Source organism: Sesamum indicum, linkage group LG1 (assembly GCF_026168435.1).
Source record: "Sesamum indicum cultivar Baizhima isolate 11 linkage group LG1, ASM2616843v1, whole genome shotgun sequence".
In the NCBI taxonomy this organism is placed as follows: domain Eukaryota; kingdom Viridiplantae; phylum Streptophyta; class Magnoliopsida; order Lamiales; family Pedaliaceae; genus Sesamum; species Sesamum indicum.
The window spans coordinates 17,190,091-17,208,753 of record NC_142657.1 but is presented as its reverse complement, the minus strand read 5'-3'; the positions used below and the strand labels follow the sequence as shown (position 1 = coordinate 17,208,753).

At 39.4% G+C, this 18,663-nt stretch overlaps 4 protein-coding genes across 4 annotated transcripts; 3 read left to right on the top strand and 1 right to left on the bottom strand.

Moving 5' to 3' along the window:
• The first annotated feature begins 222 nt into the window (after positions 1 to 222).
• On the top strand, positions 223 to 4,144 carry LOC105165431 (4-coumarate--CoA ligase 1). The gene is made up of 5 exons (XM_011084443.3): positions 223 to 1,280; positions 2,803 to 3,001; positions 3,339 to 3,552; positions 3,686 to 3,788; positions 3,869 to 4,144. Exons 1-5 carry the CDS (start codon positions 285 to 287, stop codon positions 3,983 to 3,985), a joined length of 1,629 nt encoding a protein of 542 aa, XP_011082745.2. The 5' UTR covers positions 223 to 284; the 3' UTR covers positions 3,986 to 4,144.
• An 85-nt stretch (positions 4,145 to 4,229) lies between these two features.
• On the top strand, positions 4,230 to 6,195 carry LOC105166864 (E3 ubiquitin-protein ligase RSL1-like). Its single transcript, XM_011086364.3, has 2 exons — positions 4,230 to 5,459; positions 6,055 to 6,195. The coding sequence occupies exons 1-2, from the start codon at positions 4,609 to 4,611 to the stop codon at positions 6,119 to 6,121; spliced, it is 918 nt and encodes a 305-aa protein (XP_011084666.1). The 5' UTR covers positions 4,230 to 4,608; the 3' UTR covers positions 6,122 to 6,195.
• A 1,580-nt stretch (positions 6,196 to 7,775) lies between these two features.
• LOC105166854 (E3 ubiquitin-protein ligase RSL1-like) lies at positions 7,776 to 8,925 on the top strand. Its single transcript, XM_011086353.3, has 2 exons — positions 7,776 to 8,553; positions 8,722 to 8,925. Exons 1-2 carry the CDS (start codon positions 7,838 to 7,840, stop codon positions 8,792 to 8,794), a joined length of 789 nt encoding a protein of 262 aa, XP_011084655.1. The 5' UTR covers positions 7,776 to 7,837; the 3' UTR covers positions 8,795 to 8,925.
• Positions 8,926 to 14,677: 5,752 nt separating this feature from the next.
• On the bottom strand, positions 14,678 to 18,022 carry LOC148789497 (uncharacterized). Its single transcript, XM_088883232.1, has one exon. It carries the CDS (start codon positions 18,020 to 18,022, stop codon positions 14,678 to 14,680), a length of 3,345 nt encoding a protein of 1,114 aa, XP_088739358.1.
• Positions 18,023 to 18,663: the final 641 nt, after the last annotated feature.

Below are 18,663 nucleotides of genomic sequence, written 5' to 3'. Positions count from 1 at the left end.
GTTAACCCTAGTCGAGTTTGAGAAACATCTCTTTGTTACCTAACCCGGATAGACCCCACCCTCTCCACTCTTTCTCACCAACCACACCACAGATTCTATACTCAAACTTGAATTTCCGAATATACCCCTGAACAACCCCCAAATTCCCAATCAACTCCTTCTTCCCCTTCACCAACCCTCACCAAAAACATCCCCGTATTTATATCATTCAAGAAAACGTTCGTCGCTCATTTTCAAATTCAATACCCCTCACTTTTCTCGAATTTCCTCCTGTATCCCCTTCCATGGCGACTGCGACTAAGCAGAAAGATATCATCTTCAGATCGAAACTCCCCGACATCTACATCCCGAACCATCTCCCCTTGCATTCTTACTGTTTCCAGAACATTTCTCAGTTCAGCACTCGGCCATGTCTGATCAATGGCTCGACGGACGACGTCTACACGTACGAGGAAGTGGAGTTGGTTTCAAGAAGAGTGGCGGCGGGGCTGAGCAAACTCGGCATCCGCAAGGGCGACACCATCATGATCCTCCTCCCTAACTCGCCGGAATTCGTCTTCGCCTTCCTCGGTGCGTCGTACATCGGCGCAGTCTCGACGACGGCGAACCCCTTCTTCACCCCGGCCGAGGTCGCCAAGCAGGCCAAGGCCTCGATTGCGAAACTCATCATAACGCAAGCGTGCTACGTCGAGAAAGTCCGGGAATACGGGCGGGAGAACGGCGTGAAGGTAGTTTGCGTCGACACGCCGCCGGCTGGTTCGGGTTGCTTGGAATTCTCCCAGCTGACTTCCGCCGACAAGAAAGAAATGCCGGCGGTAGAGATCAAACCGGAGGACACGGTGGCGCTGCCGTACTCCTCCGGGACGACGGGGCTGCCCAAGGGGGTGATGCTGACGCACAAGGGGCTCGTCACCAACGTGGCCCAGCACGTTGATGGGGAAAACCCGAATTTGTATATCCACAGCGAGGATGTGGTGCTCTGCCTTCTGCCTCTGTTTCATATTTACTCGCTATCCGTTATGCTGTGCGGGCTGCGGGTCGGAGCCGCCATCCTCATCATGCAGAAGTTCGATATCGTTCCGTTGTTGGAGCTGATACAGAAGTACAAAGTGACGATCGGGCCCTTCGTGCCGCCGATCGTTCTGGACATTGCAAAGAGCCCGGTGGTGGGAAAATACGACCTTTCATCTGTACGGACGGTGATGTCCGGGGCGGCGCCGCTGGGGAAGGAGCTGGAGGACGCTGTGCGAATTAAGTTTCCTAATGCTAAGCTCGGTCAGGTAATTATTACTATTACATTATATTTGCATAAAATTTTAATTCATAAAACTAAAAGTAATTATTTATTTATATTTTATTATTAAAAATTTTGAAAAAAGATATATATATATATATATATATATATGAATAAACGGAAGGATGTAGATGAATAAAAAATAAATAACCTCCTTATCATTTATCAATTAAAAAATATACTATACATAACTCCTTATAATTATATATATTTTATGATTTTTTTGGAATTTTATTTAATTTTTAAATTAATATGAGGCATTGTTTTACATGAAAAGAAATATTGGTACGAGACGAGTTAGCACGTAATAATATATTACATTTTTAAGCAATACTTAAAGAAGATATTTTGTTGGTAATATATATATATATATATATATTAATGATCGATTTCATAAAATATGGTTATAATAGTTTAATGGTTGTAATAATTACATATGTACTTACTCAGAATGTCCCGGTGTTGAAATAAATGAATGAACTGTTTTTAGTTTGAAAAAAATTGAAATTACAATACAAATTAATTAAGGATTTTGACAAAAGCTCCTCCAATTACGATCCATGGTTGAGGTATACTAGTGTTCAGAATTTAGGTTATAGATGTGGTCGTAGTCAAGTTGAGTATAACCCACGAAACAATATTTGTTCTATAATTGTAACAAGTTGGATCGAGTCGAGTACAATCCATATTAAAACACATTGACGCACATTTTAAATCTATTTACGTATTCCCTTCATTCCCAAGGGCTTTTCAGTCTTTTTTAAGTATTCATGCATGTCAACTTTCACGGTTTGAGTATCGGATGATAGTTAGGTCAGACTTAAACCAAGAATAGGGGACAAAAAGGGTGTTTGCAAAAACTTTAATTAAATGCTTTTTAAATTATAACTTAAATTAAATTAAACAAAAATGTTTGGAAATAAATCTTTTGCTTATGCTTGTCTTAAAAGTTGTAAGCCGTGAGACAGTGCTTATGATTTTTTTGTCATTATTATTTCTTTTAATATTTCAAAAATACTTAATCAAAGTAATGACTAAAATCTATCAACCTATCAAGATAGTTAAGGGTGTTTATTATTTTTTTTTAAGGGCATTTTGGTCCATGCAAATGCCTTATTCATATAAAATGAGATGATTATATAGAACATAAAAAGTAACATTACATCATGTAATCAGAACACCGAACCTAATCATAAAAGTAGACTTTAATCATCAATATGTTTTACTTCTACTTCTTTAAAAAACTACGAATATGCATTTAGAATTAAATGTATTTCTAGCAATTATCTTTTTGCAACTTGCTGTCATGAGAGATATTTGTTAGATGATTTTTAATTTTAATGGAGTATTTATAATTTTTTAAACAACGTATGGATTTTTATAATTATGTCAAATTTCAGGAGAGTCCGTTGTATTTACTCTAATAATTTATTATTTTTTTTTCAAATATTGTGTTAAAAAATTGATGAATTTATATATAAAAAGATGGAATGGAATGGAAATTGCAGGGTTATGGAATGACAGAGGCTGGGGCGGTGTTGGCAATGTGTTTGGCATTCGCAAAGGAACCATTCGAGATCAAATCAGGTGCGTGCGGGACCGTGGTAAGGAATGCTGAGATGAAAATCCTGGACCCCGAAACTGGTGCTTCCCTGCCCCGCAATCAGCCTGGAGAAATTTGCATCAGAGGCGATCAGATCATGAAAGGTACAGCGCTACACCCCTTTTTTCTTTTATCACAATAATTTTGAAACTTTTCAGGTGATAGTATAATTTTGTATTTTTAAAAGACGATCTAAGTGAAATAAATTTTAAAATATATTATAAATAAAAATAAAATATATAAATTAATATATTATATTTTAAAAAAATATATAAAAAAATCAACTGAAAGGATAGTGTTGACACTATTTGAATGTTTGAATAAAATATGTATATATAAATATATTTCTGTCTAATAAATAGAAAAATATGTTAGTAAAGTATTTGAATAAAGTCGCACTTCTCTGAAAACGTTATATTTCATTTGAGATAAATGTTACAGGTTATCTGAACGATCCGGAGGCGACGGAGAGGACGATCGACAAAGAAGGGTGGTTGCATACAGGCGATATAGGGTTCATTGACGATGATGATGAGCTCTTCATCGTTGATCGTCTGAAGGAAATAATCAAGTACAAGGGGTTTCAGGTTGCTCCCGCTGAACTGGAGGCCCTCCTCCTCAATCATCCCTACATCGCGGATGCTGCAGTCGTGCCGTAAGTCAAGTAGTATGTTTTAATACTAAGAATGATGATAGGTGTATATAATTAAAACTTGTTTTATTGTAATTACGTAATTAAGTAAGTGGAAATTGTAATGGTTAGAAGTTTGGTGTGTACTGCACTGCAGCATGAAAGATGAGAAAACAGGAGAAGTGCCGGTTGCCTTTGTAGTGAAATCAAAGGGATCAACGATGAGTGAGGATGAGATCAAGGAGTTCATCTCCAAACAGGTCCCACAAACCCCCTTGTTTCTTTTATTTTTGCTATAATAAAATAAATATTAATTTTTAATTTTAAAATTGTTTTGCAGGTGATCTTCTACAAGAGAATAAAGCGTGTGTTTTTCATGGAAGCCATTCCCAAGTCTCCATCAGGCAAAATACTGAGGAAGGATTTGAGAGCAAGATTACCAGCTTTTTCCAATTAATTATATTATTTTATATTATATTATTCCAACCATATAATTATATTAAAAATATGCCTACAAACTCGATTTCTATTTGTTAATTAATTACTTATATATTTGAAATCAATTAAGGACAAGTGCTTGTAAATTTTTTATATGTGCAAGGCCAAATTTGCATAATTTCTTGCTTTTCTCTTACTATCTCTTTTAAAATTATATTTTAGTTTCAATTCACAATTTGATCATATAATTGAAATAAATTGATCATATGCCATTTTCTAGTGAAATTGGATGGAATCATCATCAATTCAATAATTTTGAAAAATTATAGGACCAAATGATAAAAACATACTCGTGCATTACCAAAAATGCTTTTCCCTAAACTTATAAGACTGAAAATTATAATTTTTTAATTAATCATGTCAAAAATTTAAATTTTTTATTCAATTTTATTTTATTGTCATAAATAATATTAACTCATATCTTGATAAAAATAATTAAAAAAAAAAAAGCAACCCTTGAGAAAGAGATTTGACAGAAGATAGGAAGTCGGGAAATGAGGAGACTGAAATCAATAGCCACCGCCACCAATAATGCTAAATTCCTCGGGAACTAATTAAACTCTACTACTTCTTCTACATAACATGGGAAAAAAAGCAAACACCACAAACAACAACTCCCTTCCGTCGATGGATACACAATCAATCGCCATTTCCGTCGATGACTCCTACCTCTCTTTGCTTGTCACAGCCACTGATCACCAAAACCTCCAACACCTCATGTCCGACGACGACTACGCTCAAGAACTGCAGCTCCAGGAGGCCATTATGGTTTCCATCCTCTCCGCCCAAATTCCCCAAACTCCAAACATTTCCGTCGACCAAACGTCACGAAAGAAGTCCAAGACTGTCGTTGGGGAACCGTCGCAAACACTTTGCGAGATCTGCGCCGACAGAAAAGACGGCGATCAAATGTTTTCAGTCCCCAACTGCAGCCACCGCTTCTGCACGGAATGCATCACGAAGCATATATCGATAACCATCAAGAAAGGAGCCATCGTAAACCGCAAAGCAGAAGCGCGTTCTCTCAGCTGCCCCGGGGTAGACTGCAGAGGCGTGCTTGAGATCGAGGCGTGCAGAGGAATCGTGGCGGACGATGTTGTTGCCGCGTGGGACGACGCTATATGCGAGTCGATGATAGCGCCGTCGCAGAGGTTTTACTGTCCATACAAGGACTGTTCAGGGCTGTTGGTGAATGATAGTGGTGGTATAAGGGAGGCTGAGTGCCCTTTCTGCAGGAGATTAATGTGTGCGCGGTGCAATGTGCCGTGGCATTCTGGGTTTGAGTGTGAGGAGTTTTCGAGGTTGAGGGAAGATGAGAGGGGGAGAGATGATCTGATGGTGCAGGAGCTCGCGAAGCAGAATAAGTGGCGGAGATGCCATAAGTGCAAGTTCTTCGTGGAGAAAAATAATGGCTGCTTGCATATGACATGCAGGTAACTAGGATTCATCAATCCTTAATTGCTGCTTTGTTTGGTTTTGGATTTTGATCCATGTTAGCTTTTTAGAATTCTTAATCTTTGTTTTGCATTCATGTAAGATAGATAAAACTATATTGTATATAGGAGAACATTCAGGTTGTGTTTCGTTGTTTTTCTGAAAAAGAAAACATGAAAACAAACAAAGCCAATTTGAAGCCTAGGTCTTTTATGAGTTTTCACAACTCAGTTTTGGGTTCTTTTGTTTTTGGATGATGAGATTGTAGTATATAGACATTGTCATGAAATTGGAGTACATAATTTAAAAATATATATTGTCAATTTTTTTTATAAACATAATTATTGGGAATATTACAAACTTATGAGAAGTTTTACTTAAATATTCGAGGTGATTTTTCATATTTGATTTAAGTTTCACATAAATTTTATTTGATCATGCCAGATAGTATTATAATATTATTTTTAACTGGTAAAAGTTACGTATAATGTATGAAATAATTTAATTTTTTTAGGGAACTAGTAAATTTGTTGAACAGTTGTGATTGGAGGATTTAAGCTTTAATTTTAACCTTACTTGTCTGAAACTATGTAGGTGTGGATTTCAATTTTGCTATGCCTGTGGAGCAGTTTGGAGTAACAATCATGGTGGTTGCCGGTGACCAGTAATATATATATATATATATATATATTAATTCGAAATATTTATATTGTATGAACTCTTGCAATTGCAAAGCTTTAATTTAATGATTTTAGTAAGAATTTATTTGGTTTTGTATATTTAATTAGTAGAGAGGAGAATTATGAGTTATTTTGTTATCAACAGTTTGGAATTAATAGCCTATTTAATATAAGACTAATATATCATACTCTCTTGTTTATATTTCTTCCTCATTTTACTCTATGAAGCGGCAAAAAACCGTAGACAATATAAAAATTGTCACTAATGCTAAGTATTGGTAAAACTGCGATTTTTTAGTTCCATAATCACAATTTCAATCCTGTTAGAATTTAATGTCACAATTAATATCAACTCTGCAATTTAAAAAATTCACACATTAAGGACTAAATTTGTCAGAAATTACAGCTGTCAAATTCAGATTTTAACAAAACTAACATCCGACAATATTTGTTTTGCTACAATAAAAATTATTATCATTTAATATCTATATGTATATTTATACATATCTATTTTATAATTGGTATTAATGATTGGTCTTTCTTCACCAGCCGACTTTGAAAAGAACGACTTATAATCCATAATTTATGAAAATTAATTAATATGGTCTTCTTCTTTATCTTAGTCTCCTTAATATACACCACAAAACCAATTAACTGAAACATTTCAAGTTTAGAAGTTCCAATTAATTTAAGTCGATGCTCAACTACTCCGAAACCTTAATGAGGAAGGAAGGCATCATTCTTGGAATTTTTATCATATTTTCGTATCAGATATTATTAATATTTACAGTCAATACTTTGAAAAAAAAATTTTAGAAATTAATACTATAGGAATTTTTTAGCTGTAGAACCATTTACAGAGTAGAAAATAGAAGTGATGATGTCACAAACAAGTGAAAGTGATACATAAAGCCATAAAATACCTAATACCCCCCCCCCCCCCAGTTGAAAAACTCAAAATGTAGGATTAAAAATTAAATAAAATAATTATTCGATACTTGACTGAATAAATTGATAAAAAATTAGTTGAATTTAATTTTGTTCAATAAGTTTTCAACCTCGATTCAATTAGTGCAAACATAATAACATATACTTAAAAACATAAATTACTCAAGCTTGATAATAATCAAATCACATTTAAATGAAATTTTTTTTAAGATTGATAATAATTCAAATAAATTTGAGCAGTGATGTGTTCGACTGGCTCTATTCAAACCATTTACAATCCTAAATAAGTGTGTATGTACATATGTTATAAAAGGAAAATTATAGTCTAAATCAAGTTTGATAAATTTGTATTAATCACTTAATTTTTTATTTTTTTTATACACTGCACCCAGTTACACTCTGTCATGTGGTTAGTTCCATTCAAACCAATCAATTTGAGTGAAAAAAGAATGGTATTGAATGCAAGAATATGATAGTTCACAAATACAATAAAAAAGATTTTATAGTGTGTGTGTGTGTGGGGGGGGGGGGGGGTGGGGTTGGGACACAGAAGAATAACGACTCATTCATAGCCTCATCTAAGTTGTGTGCTGATCAAGTGCATATGCAAGCCCACTTACGTACTCATAGACACGTTGAACTTCTCTGCAGTACACCAAACGACCAAATCCCTATAAATACCTCCCGCCAATCTAAACCTTTCAACAAAAGTTAGTTGCACAAACCTCTGATATTCTAAGTAACTATATATGGATATGATCATATCAGCACTGATTGACGGATTTGAGGATGTTTTCCCACTCTCGGACGACACATATGCCGAAGAACTTCAGTTCCAAGAAGCCCTCGAGGCCTCCTTGAACCTGTCAACTACTCCTGACCAATCCTCCTCGTCAAGACATGATTTGACATCTACACCAGTCTGCAGAATCTGCACAGAAGAGAAACAAAAATCCGACATGGTCCAACTTGAGGGCTGCCCTCACTCCTTCTGCTCCATCTGCATGGCCAAACACGTCGAGTACAAGCTCCAACAGAACATCGCCGTCGTTTCTTGCCCTGCCGAGGATTGCAACAACGTCATACAGCCTACCGGCTCGTTAAGGCGTATGATGCCGACCGATGTGATTGCCCGGTGGGAGGAGGCGATCACTGCTTCGATGATTCTTGATTCCCAGAAGATTCATTGCCCTTACGAGGACTGCTCGGAGATGCTGGTGAACGATGGGGAGGAAGGGGTTGTGGTGAAGGAATCGGAGTGTCCGAGCTGCCGGAGATTGTTCTGTGCGCAGTGTAGGGTTCGTTGGCATCAGGGTTTTGATTGTGAAGAGTTTGGGAAGTTGAATCGAAAGAGAAAGGATAAGGAAAAGCTGAGGTTGCTGGCGAGAAAGAATAAGTGGAAGGAGTGTCCTAATTGTAAGGTGTTTGTGGACAAAACTGAAGGCTGTATACACATTACTTGCAGGTATGTTTGATTCCTACATAATACGTATAAACCTGATCCATACCTTATATTTGAATTTATTTGAATAATTTTAAATTTAAAAATATTGAAAGATATCAAATTCTTTTAGAATAGAGATATTTAATATCCTTTGCTTTGTCTGAATCTAAGGTTTTAACGTTGTTGCAGATGTAAATTTGAGTTCTGCTATAAATGTGGGTCGAGGTGGAATGAGAGGCACTGGAAGACTTGCCAGGAATAGTACTTGATTTATATGTAAAATAGATTTGTTCGAATTTTTTATGGAAAAAAATTTAATTTTAGTGGTGTAAGTATGGTATTGGTGATGATTTTAGTATTGTTGAAATCAAATTACGCCATTTGATCTTGTAATTTAAAAGGAAAAAATGAGTGCTCTATTTAATTAGGTCATATGCAAACCACATGTAATTTGGACAGAAAGAATTCTCAAATCATAAATTTTTTATTATAAGATTAATTTACAAAAATTAATTCGTAAAGAACCAAAATTGTCCCTTTCAAAATTATAGGACTAAAATTGCATTTTTTTCTATTTTTTATTGTACATCAATATTGTATCTTGTATTATTTTAATAAACAAATATATTACTTATACATATCGAATTGAAGATAAATTTAATAATATTTTTATTGTAAGTAATTTTTGTTCTTAATTAATTAGCAGTTCATCAAGATTTGATAAAATTAATCATATAAACTCTAGTGATAAAATTATATATTATTTATTATTAAATGATAATATTTTTTTCCTTTGCCCATTTATTAAAATTCTCCAAACGACTCAACGATACGTCGTTGTTTTTTTTTTAAAAAAAAATTGTCATTAATATTAATTTGTTGGTTTGCTGATTGTCGGAAGTGATAATCTGAATATGACTATTAAGAATAAGTTTATGAGACTTACTATTGAGTCAAAATAAAGGAATTAATTACCACCTAATTATGCCTGTCATTATGCAGCACCCATTTTAATATTTCGTACATATAGTAAAATTATAAAGATTTGACTTTGACTTGGTCTATGGACTATATGTGATAATGTCATTCAGTTACATCACCCGCGGATTACGTCATTAATTTTATTTTTAAAAACTTGGTACATGTCATATGTCGAAAAAATTATATTTTAAATTTGATATTATTAATTAGGATATAATCGTTGTAAGGGATAATTACACTTCTCTCGCTTGAGGTTTGGTGTAATTATACGTAGACCTCCTGTCGTTTGAGAAATTACATCTACAGCAGTCTTGAGGTTTGCGGATATTAACCAAAAAAAAAAAAAAAAAACAGAAGAAAAATTTATATTTTTTCCCTGATTGTCTTATTACAAGCTAAATAAATCTTGTTATGACTAATTATCCTCATACGTGTTTAAATTAATGCATGTGAGGAGGTATATCTTCCCCACTATAAAGTTAGTTTAGTTCGTAAAAAAAATATTTGGCCTGCAATAAGTTAGTAATAAGTCATTCGAAGGTAAATATTAATTTTCATTCAATTTTTTTTTGTTAATATCAACAAATTAGTTAATTTTGACTAAAAGATGACTTATTTGTTAAATAGAAGTAAACCCCAGAGGTGTTAGATGTAATTTCTCAAACCATAGGAGGTCTAATTACACCAAACTTTTGGAGAAGAAAGTGTAATTATTCCTTATTGTAATGGTCTTTGTTAGATATTAATATTATAAAAAATAATTATAATTAATTAATTTATTTCAATTAATAATAATTTATCATTATTATTTTAAACAATATATATATATATATATATATGTTAGATGTGTAAGAATTGAAGTTGGCAACCTGGTTGGATTCAGGACCGGTGCCGTTTAATTTTAATTAGAGACTAAACTTGTCTTGACTTGGTTTTAGACCCAACCCCAAAATAATTGGATCAGAATTAAACCTGTCCCGCGCTAAACCCATCACAATTCCAGGCTTCACGAGTCTACCCCATAAGTCAAAATTTCAATTTTGTTTTCTTCAATTAATTAATTTATTAAAAATTGAAATTACTATTTAATAATATCTACTAAGCTATTATTAAGTTAAAACTACTATTTTTTAAAGATAAATTATTTAAATAAAAATCAAGTATTTAAAATAAATTAAATATGGGTAATCCAGAGCAGGTTTTGAATAAGACCCTGTAATCTATCGTTCTGAGCTTGGGCGGGTCTGTAAAACCCCATATTATAATTTATATCCAACAAATTAAACCCAAACCCACTTCATTCGACCCGATTTGCCATGCACAGTGTGGGAAGGGATGAGGTAAATGCATATGGATAATGAAGAATTAATACCTAGCTAGGATAGAGCTACCTATGCTATACCCCACCCACCCACCCTCCCTCCCTTTTTAATTAATTTGCAACCCTAATTGGATGCTTTAATTGCCTTCCGCATTCAATATATTGATATGAAGTATTATTCGTGTTATGAGAAGCATGACAATATGATCTGCTCTCTAGTTGAGGGGTTTGGGGCAGTCATTTGACATTTTTCCCACCTATTGCATTAGATGATGTAGTTCGTAACGCGATTGATATCTCATTACGCGGGGTATATATTATTCGCGTTGCTGGAACCTCATAAGTTTGTTTTGTAAGAGACGTCTCGCTAAGAAGATTAAGTACTTGAAACTTACAAACTTATAAATCAAATCGTTGATTATTTTATTCTTTTTGTAAGCAATAAAGAAATATAATATTTTTTTATATATAGTGAAAATGCCTAGGAAGATTTGGTCGAGTTTACTCGATGATCGAACGGTTGATCCGCGATCCGACCTCAACTCCCGATGCACGATCCCTGAGAACAAAGAACACGGTTAAGCCGGCCGGGTGCGGTCCCGGCTATGGCTCTCCGACGATTAAGTCAGTTCCTAGAACAGAGATAACCGGTGATAGAAAAGTGTATACGTCTCAGAATCAAGTGAAAACTTACCTCCCAAAAGGTAAATTTGCCGTTCTTATATGTTTCAAGAGATAATTTTGGTAAGAGCCCATATCCGGGTCTGGGAGCTCCATTTATGCCCGAAACCGTAGCTATCTACTGTTATGGCAGCCGCAAATCTCTCCCTTTGAGTATTACGTGGGATCCTGGAATCCTTCCATAATGGATTCCCAATTAATGTGAAGGGTATATTTGTCCAAGGATAAAAAGCCCCTCATCATTTGCCCCCTTAGTTCTGGACGCGACGGCTGAGTCGTGTACAGAAATCAACAGATGCTTTTGCAGGCTATTTAATAGCCTGGATATCGAGGTCCACGTGTCGCGTGGGCAGCCTTTCTTTGCATTGGGGGGCGCGTTCTTTCTGCAGACGTCCAATCCTTACTTAATACCCAAACCCATATAATCCGTGCATTTCAAAATATTTCAAACTGATTTCGTCTTCCCCAAGCCAACGCTTTCAGTCCTGCCGTTCGAGTCCCGCCTTACTCTCCATTCCCAGGTACGACGCTCCGCCATCCCAAACTTTGCTTCACAACTGCTACTTTCACCCATAGTAGTGCGGTCAGTATGCACCAGGAAGGTCCATCTAGGGCTATGTCTCGGTCTAGATTACGTCTTGGTGGGCGAATAGAATCGGATTCCGACAGTGTTCCTGATTCTGATTCCGGCGATAGGCCGTGGGAACACATAGTTAGTACTGTGAGGCTTCGGGTCGATACCATAAGAGAAAAATATTTTATTCCTCCTAGCTACGAAGTTTTGATTCCTAGTTCTGCTGATCGCATGCATCGCCCACCTCGGGGGTTTTGTTCATTTTCCTTGAATCACTTTGACGCGGGTTTGAGATTACCCCTCGCTCCGTATGTTTCACAAATTCTCAGGCGCCTTGAATTGTGCCCTATGCAACTCTCGCCTAATTCGATCCGCCACATCATTATTTTCGTCATTCTAATGAGGGTCTACCGATATGAGCCCAGTTTTGATAATTTCTGGTCTTTGTACTCGTTTACTACCTCTGCGAGGTCGGCGGATAATGGTTTTTATTACTTGTCCGCCCGTAAGGAGTGCAGGTATCTGGCTCCTTTAACTTCGAATGTAGGTCCATGGAAGAAACGATTCATCTTTGTTCGTCCTCCCCCGGGTCGGGGATGGCCTTTCTGTTGTGAATGGGTTTTAGAAAAACCGAGACCCGTGGTCGAGGGTGGGGGGTTAGAAGGTGATCAAATTAGGAGCCTTTCATCCTATCGGTATGACCCCAAGATGCTTCTGATAGAAGAAGTTTTCAAGCTCGCACAACTTTCTCCTGCTCCTATCCCTGTCGAGGGCTCCTTAGGTGATTGGTCGATATAATTTTATTTCCTTCTATTATACTCGAATCCAATGTGTTCTCATCCCATTGCATTTCTTTTCAGACGACATGGTAGGTCAATCACGCCTTGCCCAGCGGATTCGATCCAATCGGGTGCGACCGTCAGCCGGGGAGACCGCGCCCGTGCCTTCATCAGCGACTTCACCTCATCTCGGTGACAGTTCGGCAGTCCCTCAAGGGAACCAGCCCCGTAGTCCCCCCATCGACATTGGGAGTGAGGATACTCGCTCTCATATCCGTCCGATGAATCCACCTGCTCCTGTTTCGCCTGATCGATCCCATACTGGAGAGTCTGATTCGGGCGGCCTGTTGCCCCGGAGGCGGAGGCGAGGTAAGAGCCCGATGGGTCCCAATACGAGGAGCCGGTCGCAATCCCTGGCTCTGGGTCACTCCGCGTCTACCGCCCTTGATGATCGCAGAGGTATGGAAATGTTTAATGATATTTCTGACTGCTGGAAGAAAGCTCGCGAGGATCTCCGTGCTCCGAATCACCTTATGCCTCCTCCGGTCGAAGAAAGATTTGTTCCAAATTGGAATGTCTCTCCCAACAGCACTGTTCTCGGTTCACATTCTGGGCAGGTATCATGGGAGCTTTTTAACGCTTCGTGTTTACCACGCGATCAGGCGGCCTTGATCCAGAGCCCTTTTACTCGACTGGAAGAACATGCCGCGCACTCACTGATTCAGGTAAATACCCTCTGAATGATGGCTAAAAAGGTATTCTTTTTCTGCCCCCCTGTTAGACGCTTTCCTAACTCGATCGTGTCCAGGCTTCCAATCTTGTTCGGGGGCTTTCTTTGAAGTTTGCCGGGTTTCGAAGGAATCAACTGCTGGCTGAACGTTCCAGTGGTGAGATGCGCCTCAAGGTCGAGGAAGCCACCGCTCGAGCAGAAAATTTGGAAACCCAACGTGCAGTCCTGGAGGCTCGCAACAAGGAGTTGGAGGCCCTTAACAAGGAGTTGGAGGAAAAGATGGCCGCTGAGGTGTCTAAGGCTGCTGAGTCGGGGAGAGAGGCTGGCTTTGCGGCTGGGCGAGCAGCAGGGAAGACTGATGGTCGAGCCGAGTTCTTAAGTTCTGACGAGTTCTCTGCTCGTATTCGGGAGGCTCGACTTTCCGGTGCTCGTGATTTTATCCGAGCTCCGTCTTTTGATACTGCTTTAGAGATTAGGGCTGCAGACTACCTGGTACAAGGTTTTGATAGATGCAAGGCTCAAGTTTCAACATTGAAAGGCTTTGTACCTGGTTTTGATCTCACCAAGCTCGACCCTAGCCTTGATGGTGACTTGCGCCCATTCCCCGAGGACCCTGCAGCTTCGCCCAAAGAGGATGAATTTGCTTCACTTTTAGATATTATTGAGAACATGTAGCTTTATGTTCTGAACAATTTGATCCAAGTTCTTTTTTTTTTTTTTGTATAATTCCTGGTTCTAAGCCCCATCAGCTAGAACATTAGACCAGTGCTCTTATCACTTTTAACTGCTTTTGTTGACATGATCGTTCTTGTTGACATGATCGTTCTTATAATACCTTTTTCAGGTTTAACATTGTCGCATTTGATTGGTAGCCCCTTTCTCAGGTCTATATAGGAAAAATGCGATCATATTTATTTATGGTTTAATGAGCCTTTTCCAGGCTAATGGAAGTACTTTAACTACACTTCATACATTATTTGGCCTTTCCCAGGTATCTATGATCGCACTAAACTTCATACATTATTTGGCCTTTCCCAGGCATTTACGATCGCACTAGTGGCAGCCTTTCTCAGGCTGGATTATGCGTAGAATTTTCTCAAATTTCGTATGTTCCATGGTCGCTTGAGGAGGCGTCCTTGTGAATCTTGCAGTAGGTAAGCGCCCTTCCTTCGTATTTCGACCACCTTAAAGGGGCCCTCCCATTCAGGGTCCAGCTTCCCCACGTTTTTAGAGACTTCAGCTTTTTTAAGGACCAGATCCCCCACTTGGAGTTCCCTGGGTCGAAGTTTTTTGTTGTACCTCCTCATCATTAGGCCTTTGTGGTGGAGTATTTTAGCTAGGGCGGCATCCCTCCTTTCTTCAATCACCGTTAGGTCGAACACACGTGCTTGGTTGTTCGCCGCAGGGTCGTAACTTGCGATCCGATGGGTTTCCTCGCCGATTTCCGTTAACTTCTGTACGTCTTTTATCGAAGCTGGTGATTTTAGCTCGAGGATTGCTTTGATTTTCTCTGGATTGGCTTCTATCCCTCGGCTGCTGACCATGTATCCCAAGAACTTGCCCCCTCCGACCCCGAACGTGCATTTTGTTGGATTGAGCTTCATCCCGTACGATCGCATGACGGCAAAGCTTGCTTCAAGGTCGTGCAAGTGTTTCTCCGAGTGCTGGCTTTTAACTAACATATCATCGACGTAGACCTCCATTGTTTTTCCGATCTGTTCTCTGAACATTCTGTTAACGAGCCTTTGATATGTTGCACCTGCATTTTTCAGACCGAACGGCATTACATTATAACAAAATACACCTTGTTCGGTCACGAAGGACGTTTTTGTGCGGTCCTCCTTAGCCATGCGGATCTGATGGTAACCCTGGTAGGCATCCATCATCGAAAATAACTCGTACCCAGCGGTCGCGTCTACCAACTGGTCGATCCTGGGCAATGGGAATGGGTCTTTGGGGCACGCTCTGTTCAGGTCTGTAAAATCGGTGCACATCCTCCATTTCCCGGCAGCCTTTGGCACCACTACTACGTTCGACAACCAATCTGTATACTGGACCTCAGAGACGTATCCTGCTTTCAGCAGCTTATCCACCTCCTCTTTAATGATTGCATTTTTCTCGGATCCGAATGCTCTTTTTCTCTGTTGTATGGGTTGTGCTTTTGGGTCTAAATTCAATCGGTGGACAATGATTTCCGGATTGATACCTTTAAAATCGGAGGCACTCCAGGCAAACATATCCGCATTACGACGCAAGAAGGCGATCATCATTAGCTCGAGGCTCTTTTCCATGCTAGCCCCAATCTTCGTTGTTTTGGATGGGTCGCCTTGTACCAACTCGATCTCTTTGTGTTCATCCATCGACTCTATTCTCTCCTCATTCATGATGGAAGCCTCATCCAGCTTCCTCTTTCTATCCGTCGCATCCTTCCTTAAGGAGAGGTTGTAGCACCTCTTGGCTTCCCCTTGATCGCATGCGACCTCTCCAACTCCGGCATGTGTAGGGAATTTCATTTTTAAATGGTATGTGGATACGATAGCCCTGAAAATGTTCAAGCCAGGTCTTCCCAAAATGACATTATAAGCGAAGGGGGTGTTAACCACCAGAAATTTTACCTTGAGAGTCCTTCTTTTGGGTTCGTCTCCAAGGGAAACAGGTAGTTCGATTGTCCCCAACGAATCCACTTCACTGCCACCGAAGCCCACCAATGGCGAGCTCACTGCCTCCAACTTGGCGTCTGCCAACCCCATTTTGATCAGAACTTCTTTCAAGATTATATCAGCAGAACTTCCGTTGTCAACCAAGACTTTATGGACAGTGAAGTTGGCTATATCCATCTTAATCACCATGGGGTCGTTACCGTCGCCGGTCTTTCCTTTTATATCCTGAGCGCCAAAGCTAATTTCTAACTCTGGGGATATATTCATTACCTGTCGGTTCATCAGAGTACTCATTCTCCGTTCTGCCTTCTTCTTCGCTCTGCTCGAGTGTCCCATCTCAGATCCTCCTGCTATCATATGTATAATGCCTTTCACAGGCGCATTCTCCCGGGCAGTTTGCCCTGCAGCGACTCCTTCTTCACGTCTTAATGGGCTTCGGGATCTGCTGTGTCGTCCTCTGCTTTGATAATCTTGGGATATCAAATCTTTGAAGTATCCTTGGCGGATTAACCGCTCGATCTCGTCCTTCAGCTGGTAACATTCCTCCGTATCATGCCCCCTTTCACGGTGGAATCTACAATACTTGCTCGAATTTTTCTTTGCCGGGGTTGCTCTTGTGGGTTTCGGCCATCTGAGCACATCCTTCCTTTCTACCATGAGTAGTGCCTTAGCCCTCGTTGTGTTGAGCGGGGTGTATTTATTATACTTCTGTGAGTAGTGGGGCTCTTTGTTTCGATCATGCCTCGATCGCTTATCATTCTTAATGTCATATCCCCGATCTCTTCCATACTCGCCCCTCCACTCGCCATCCTTCATGGCGTTCATTTCTTCCTCATCTATATATTTCTGCGCCAGATTCATAAGTTGTTCCACATCAGATGGGGGATCCCGAGCTAATGCAGAAGCAAATGCTCCCTTCTTCAACCCGTGGATCAGTATGCTGATCATCATATCTATCCGCAGATCTGGTACCTCTAGCGTTTCGTTATTGAAACGTCCCATGAAGTTCTTTAAAGGCTCGTCATTTCGCTGTCTTATGGTGAACAGATGTGTCGCCGATCGTTTCTGCTTCCTTTTACTGGCAAAGTGGAAGGAGAATTTCTGTATGAGCTGCTCGAGGGATTCCACGCTTCCCGGCGGCAAGTTTGTGAACCACTCCTGGGCTTTTCCTGTCAAAGTCGTGACGAATAATTTAGCGTTTATTGGGCCTGACTGCCCATAGAGATTCATTACCATATCAAATGCTGCGAGGTGCTCTGCGGGGTCTTTCATTCCATCATATCTTGGCAGGTCCGGCATTCTGAAGTTCGGAGCTACAGTCTCTGTCAGGATGTGATTACAAAACGGTGAATTTCTGTGCTGGGATACTATTTCCCCCCTTTTCTTCAGTTCGTCAATTTGCTTTCCTAATTTCTCTATCTGTTTCGACACGTTATCAACCTCCGCACGCGAGATGACAGGTCCCCGCGCGTGGCTCCTGTCTCGGCTACTAGACCCAACTTCCGAGGGCTGTCTCGGCTGCTTGCTTCTGTCCCTTCTATGGGCACCTGACGTTCTATCTTGTTCCCTTTCTCCAAATAGCCTTCTCCTTGCTCCTTCTCCTTCAGCCGGAGCAGCGATCCTTCGTTCATACGCGACAATGGCCTTTCTTCCCGCTTCTTCCATCAATTGCTGTAATTCAGTTTTCGTGAGTTGAACTATGGGTTCGGCGGTTCCTATCGTGGTATCCAAGCCTAGGATGTTCCTCCCTGATTCTCCTTCCATGTTCTCAGAATATGTCGTTCCCACAGACGGCGCCAAATGAAAATGCCTAGGAAGATTTGGTCGAGTTTACTCGATGATCGAACGGTTGATCCGCGATCCGACCTCAACTCCCGATGCACGATCCCTGAGAACAAAGAACACGGTTAAGCCGGCCGGGTGCGGTCCCGGCTATGGCTCTCCGACGATCAAGTCAGTTCCTAGAACAGAGATAACCGGTGATAGAAAAGTGTATACGTCTCAGAATCAAGTGAAAACTTACCTCCCAAAAGGTAAATTTGCCGTTCTTATATGTTTCAAGAGATAATTTTGGTAAGAGCCCATATCCGGGTCTGGGAGCTCCATTTATGCCCGAAACCGTAGCTATCTACTGTTATGGCAGCCGCAAATCTCTCCCTTTGAGTATTACGTGGGATCCTGGAATCCTTCCATAATGGATTCCCAATTAATGTGAAGGGTATATTTGTCCAAGGATAAAAAGCCCCTCATCATATAGTAATGTGTTTTTATATATATTTCATGGAATTGTTTTAATTCATAGTAGATCGTAGCGTAATTGCAATTTAAAAAATAATAATAATAAGAAAGAGAAGGAATTGCAAAGCGACAAAGAATGGATAATTTTAAAAAAAAAAAACAAAAGT

Coding starts and splice junctions, on each gene's coding strand:
- LOC105166864 (XM_011086364.3), top strand. CDS start 4,609: ATGGGAAAAAAAGCAAACACCACAAACAACAACTCCCTTCCGTCGATG. Junction 5,460..6,054: donor TGCTTGCATATGACATGCAG/GTAACTAGGATT, acceptor GAAACTATGTAG/GTGTGGATTTCAATTTTGCT.
- LOC105166854 (XM_011086353.3), top strand. CDS start 7,838: ATGGATATGATCATATCAGCACTGATTGACGGATTTGAGGATGTTTTC. Junction 8,554..8,721: donor TGTATACACATTACTTGCAG/GTATGTTTGATT, acceptor ACGTTGTTGCAG/ATGTAAATTTGAGTTCTGCT.
- LOC105165431 (XM_011084443.3), top strand. CDS start 285: ATGGCGACTGCGACTAAGCAGAAAGATATCATCTTCAGATCGAAACTC. Junction 3,002..3,338: donor AGGCGATCAGATCATGAAAG/GTACAGCGCTAC, acceptor TAAATGTTACAG/GTTATCTGAACGATCCGGAG. Junction 3,789..3,868: donor AGGAGTTCATCTCCAAACAG/GTCCCACAAACC, acceptor ATTGTTTTGCAG/GTGATCTTCTACAAGAGAAT.
- LOC148789497 (XM_088883232.1), bottom strand. CDS start 18,022: ATGGAAGGAGAATCAGGGAGGAACATCCTAGGCTTGGATACCACGATA.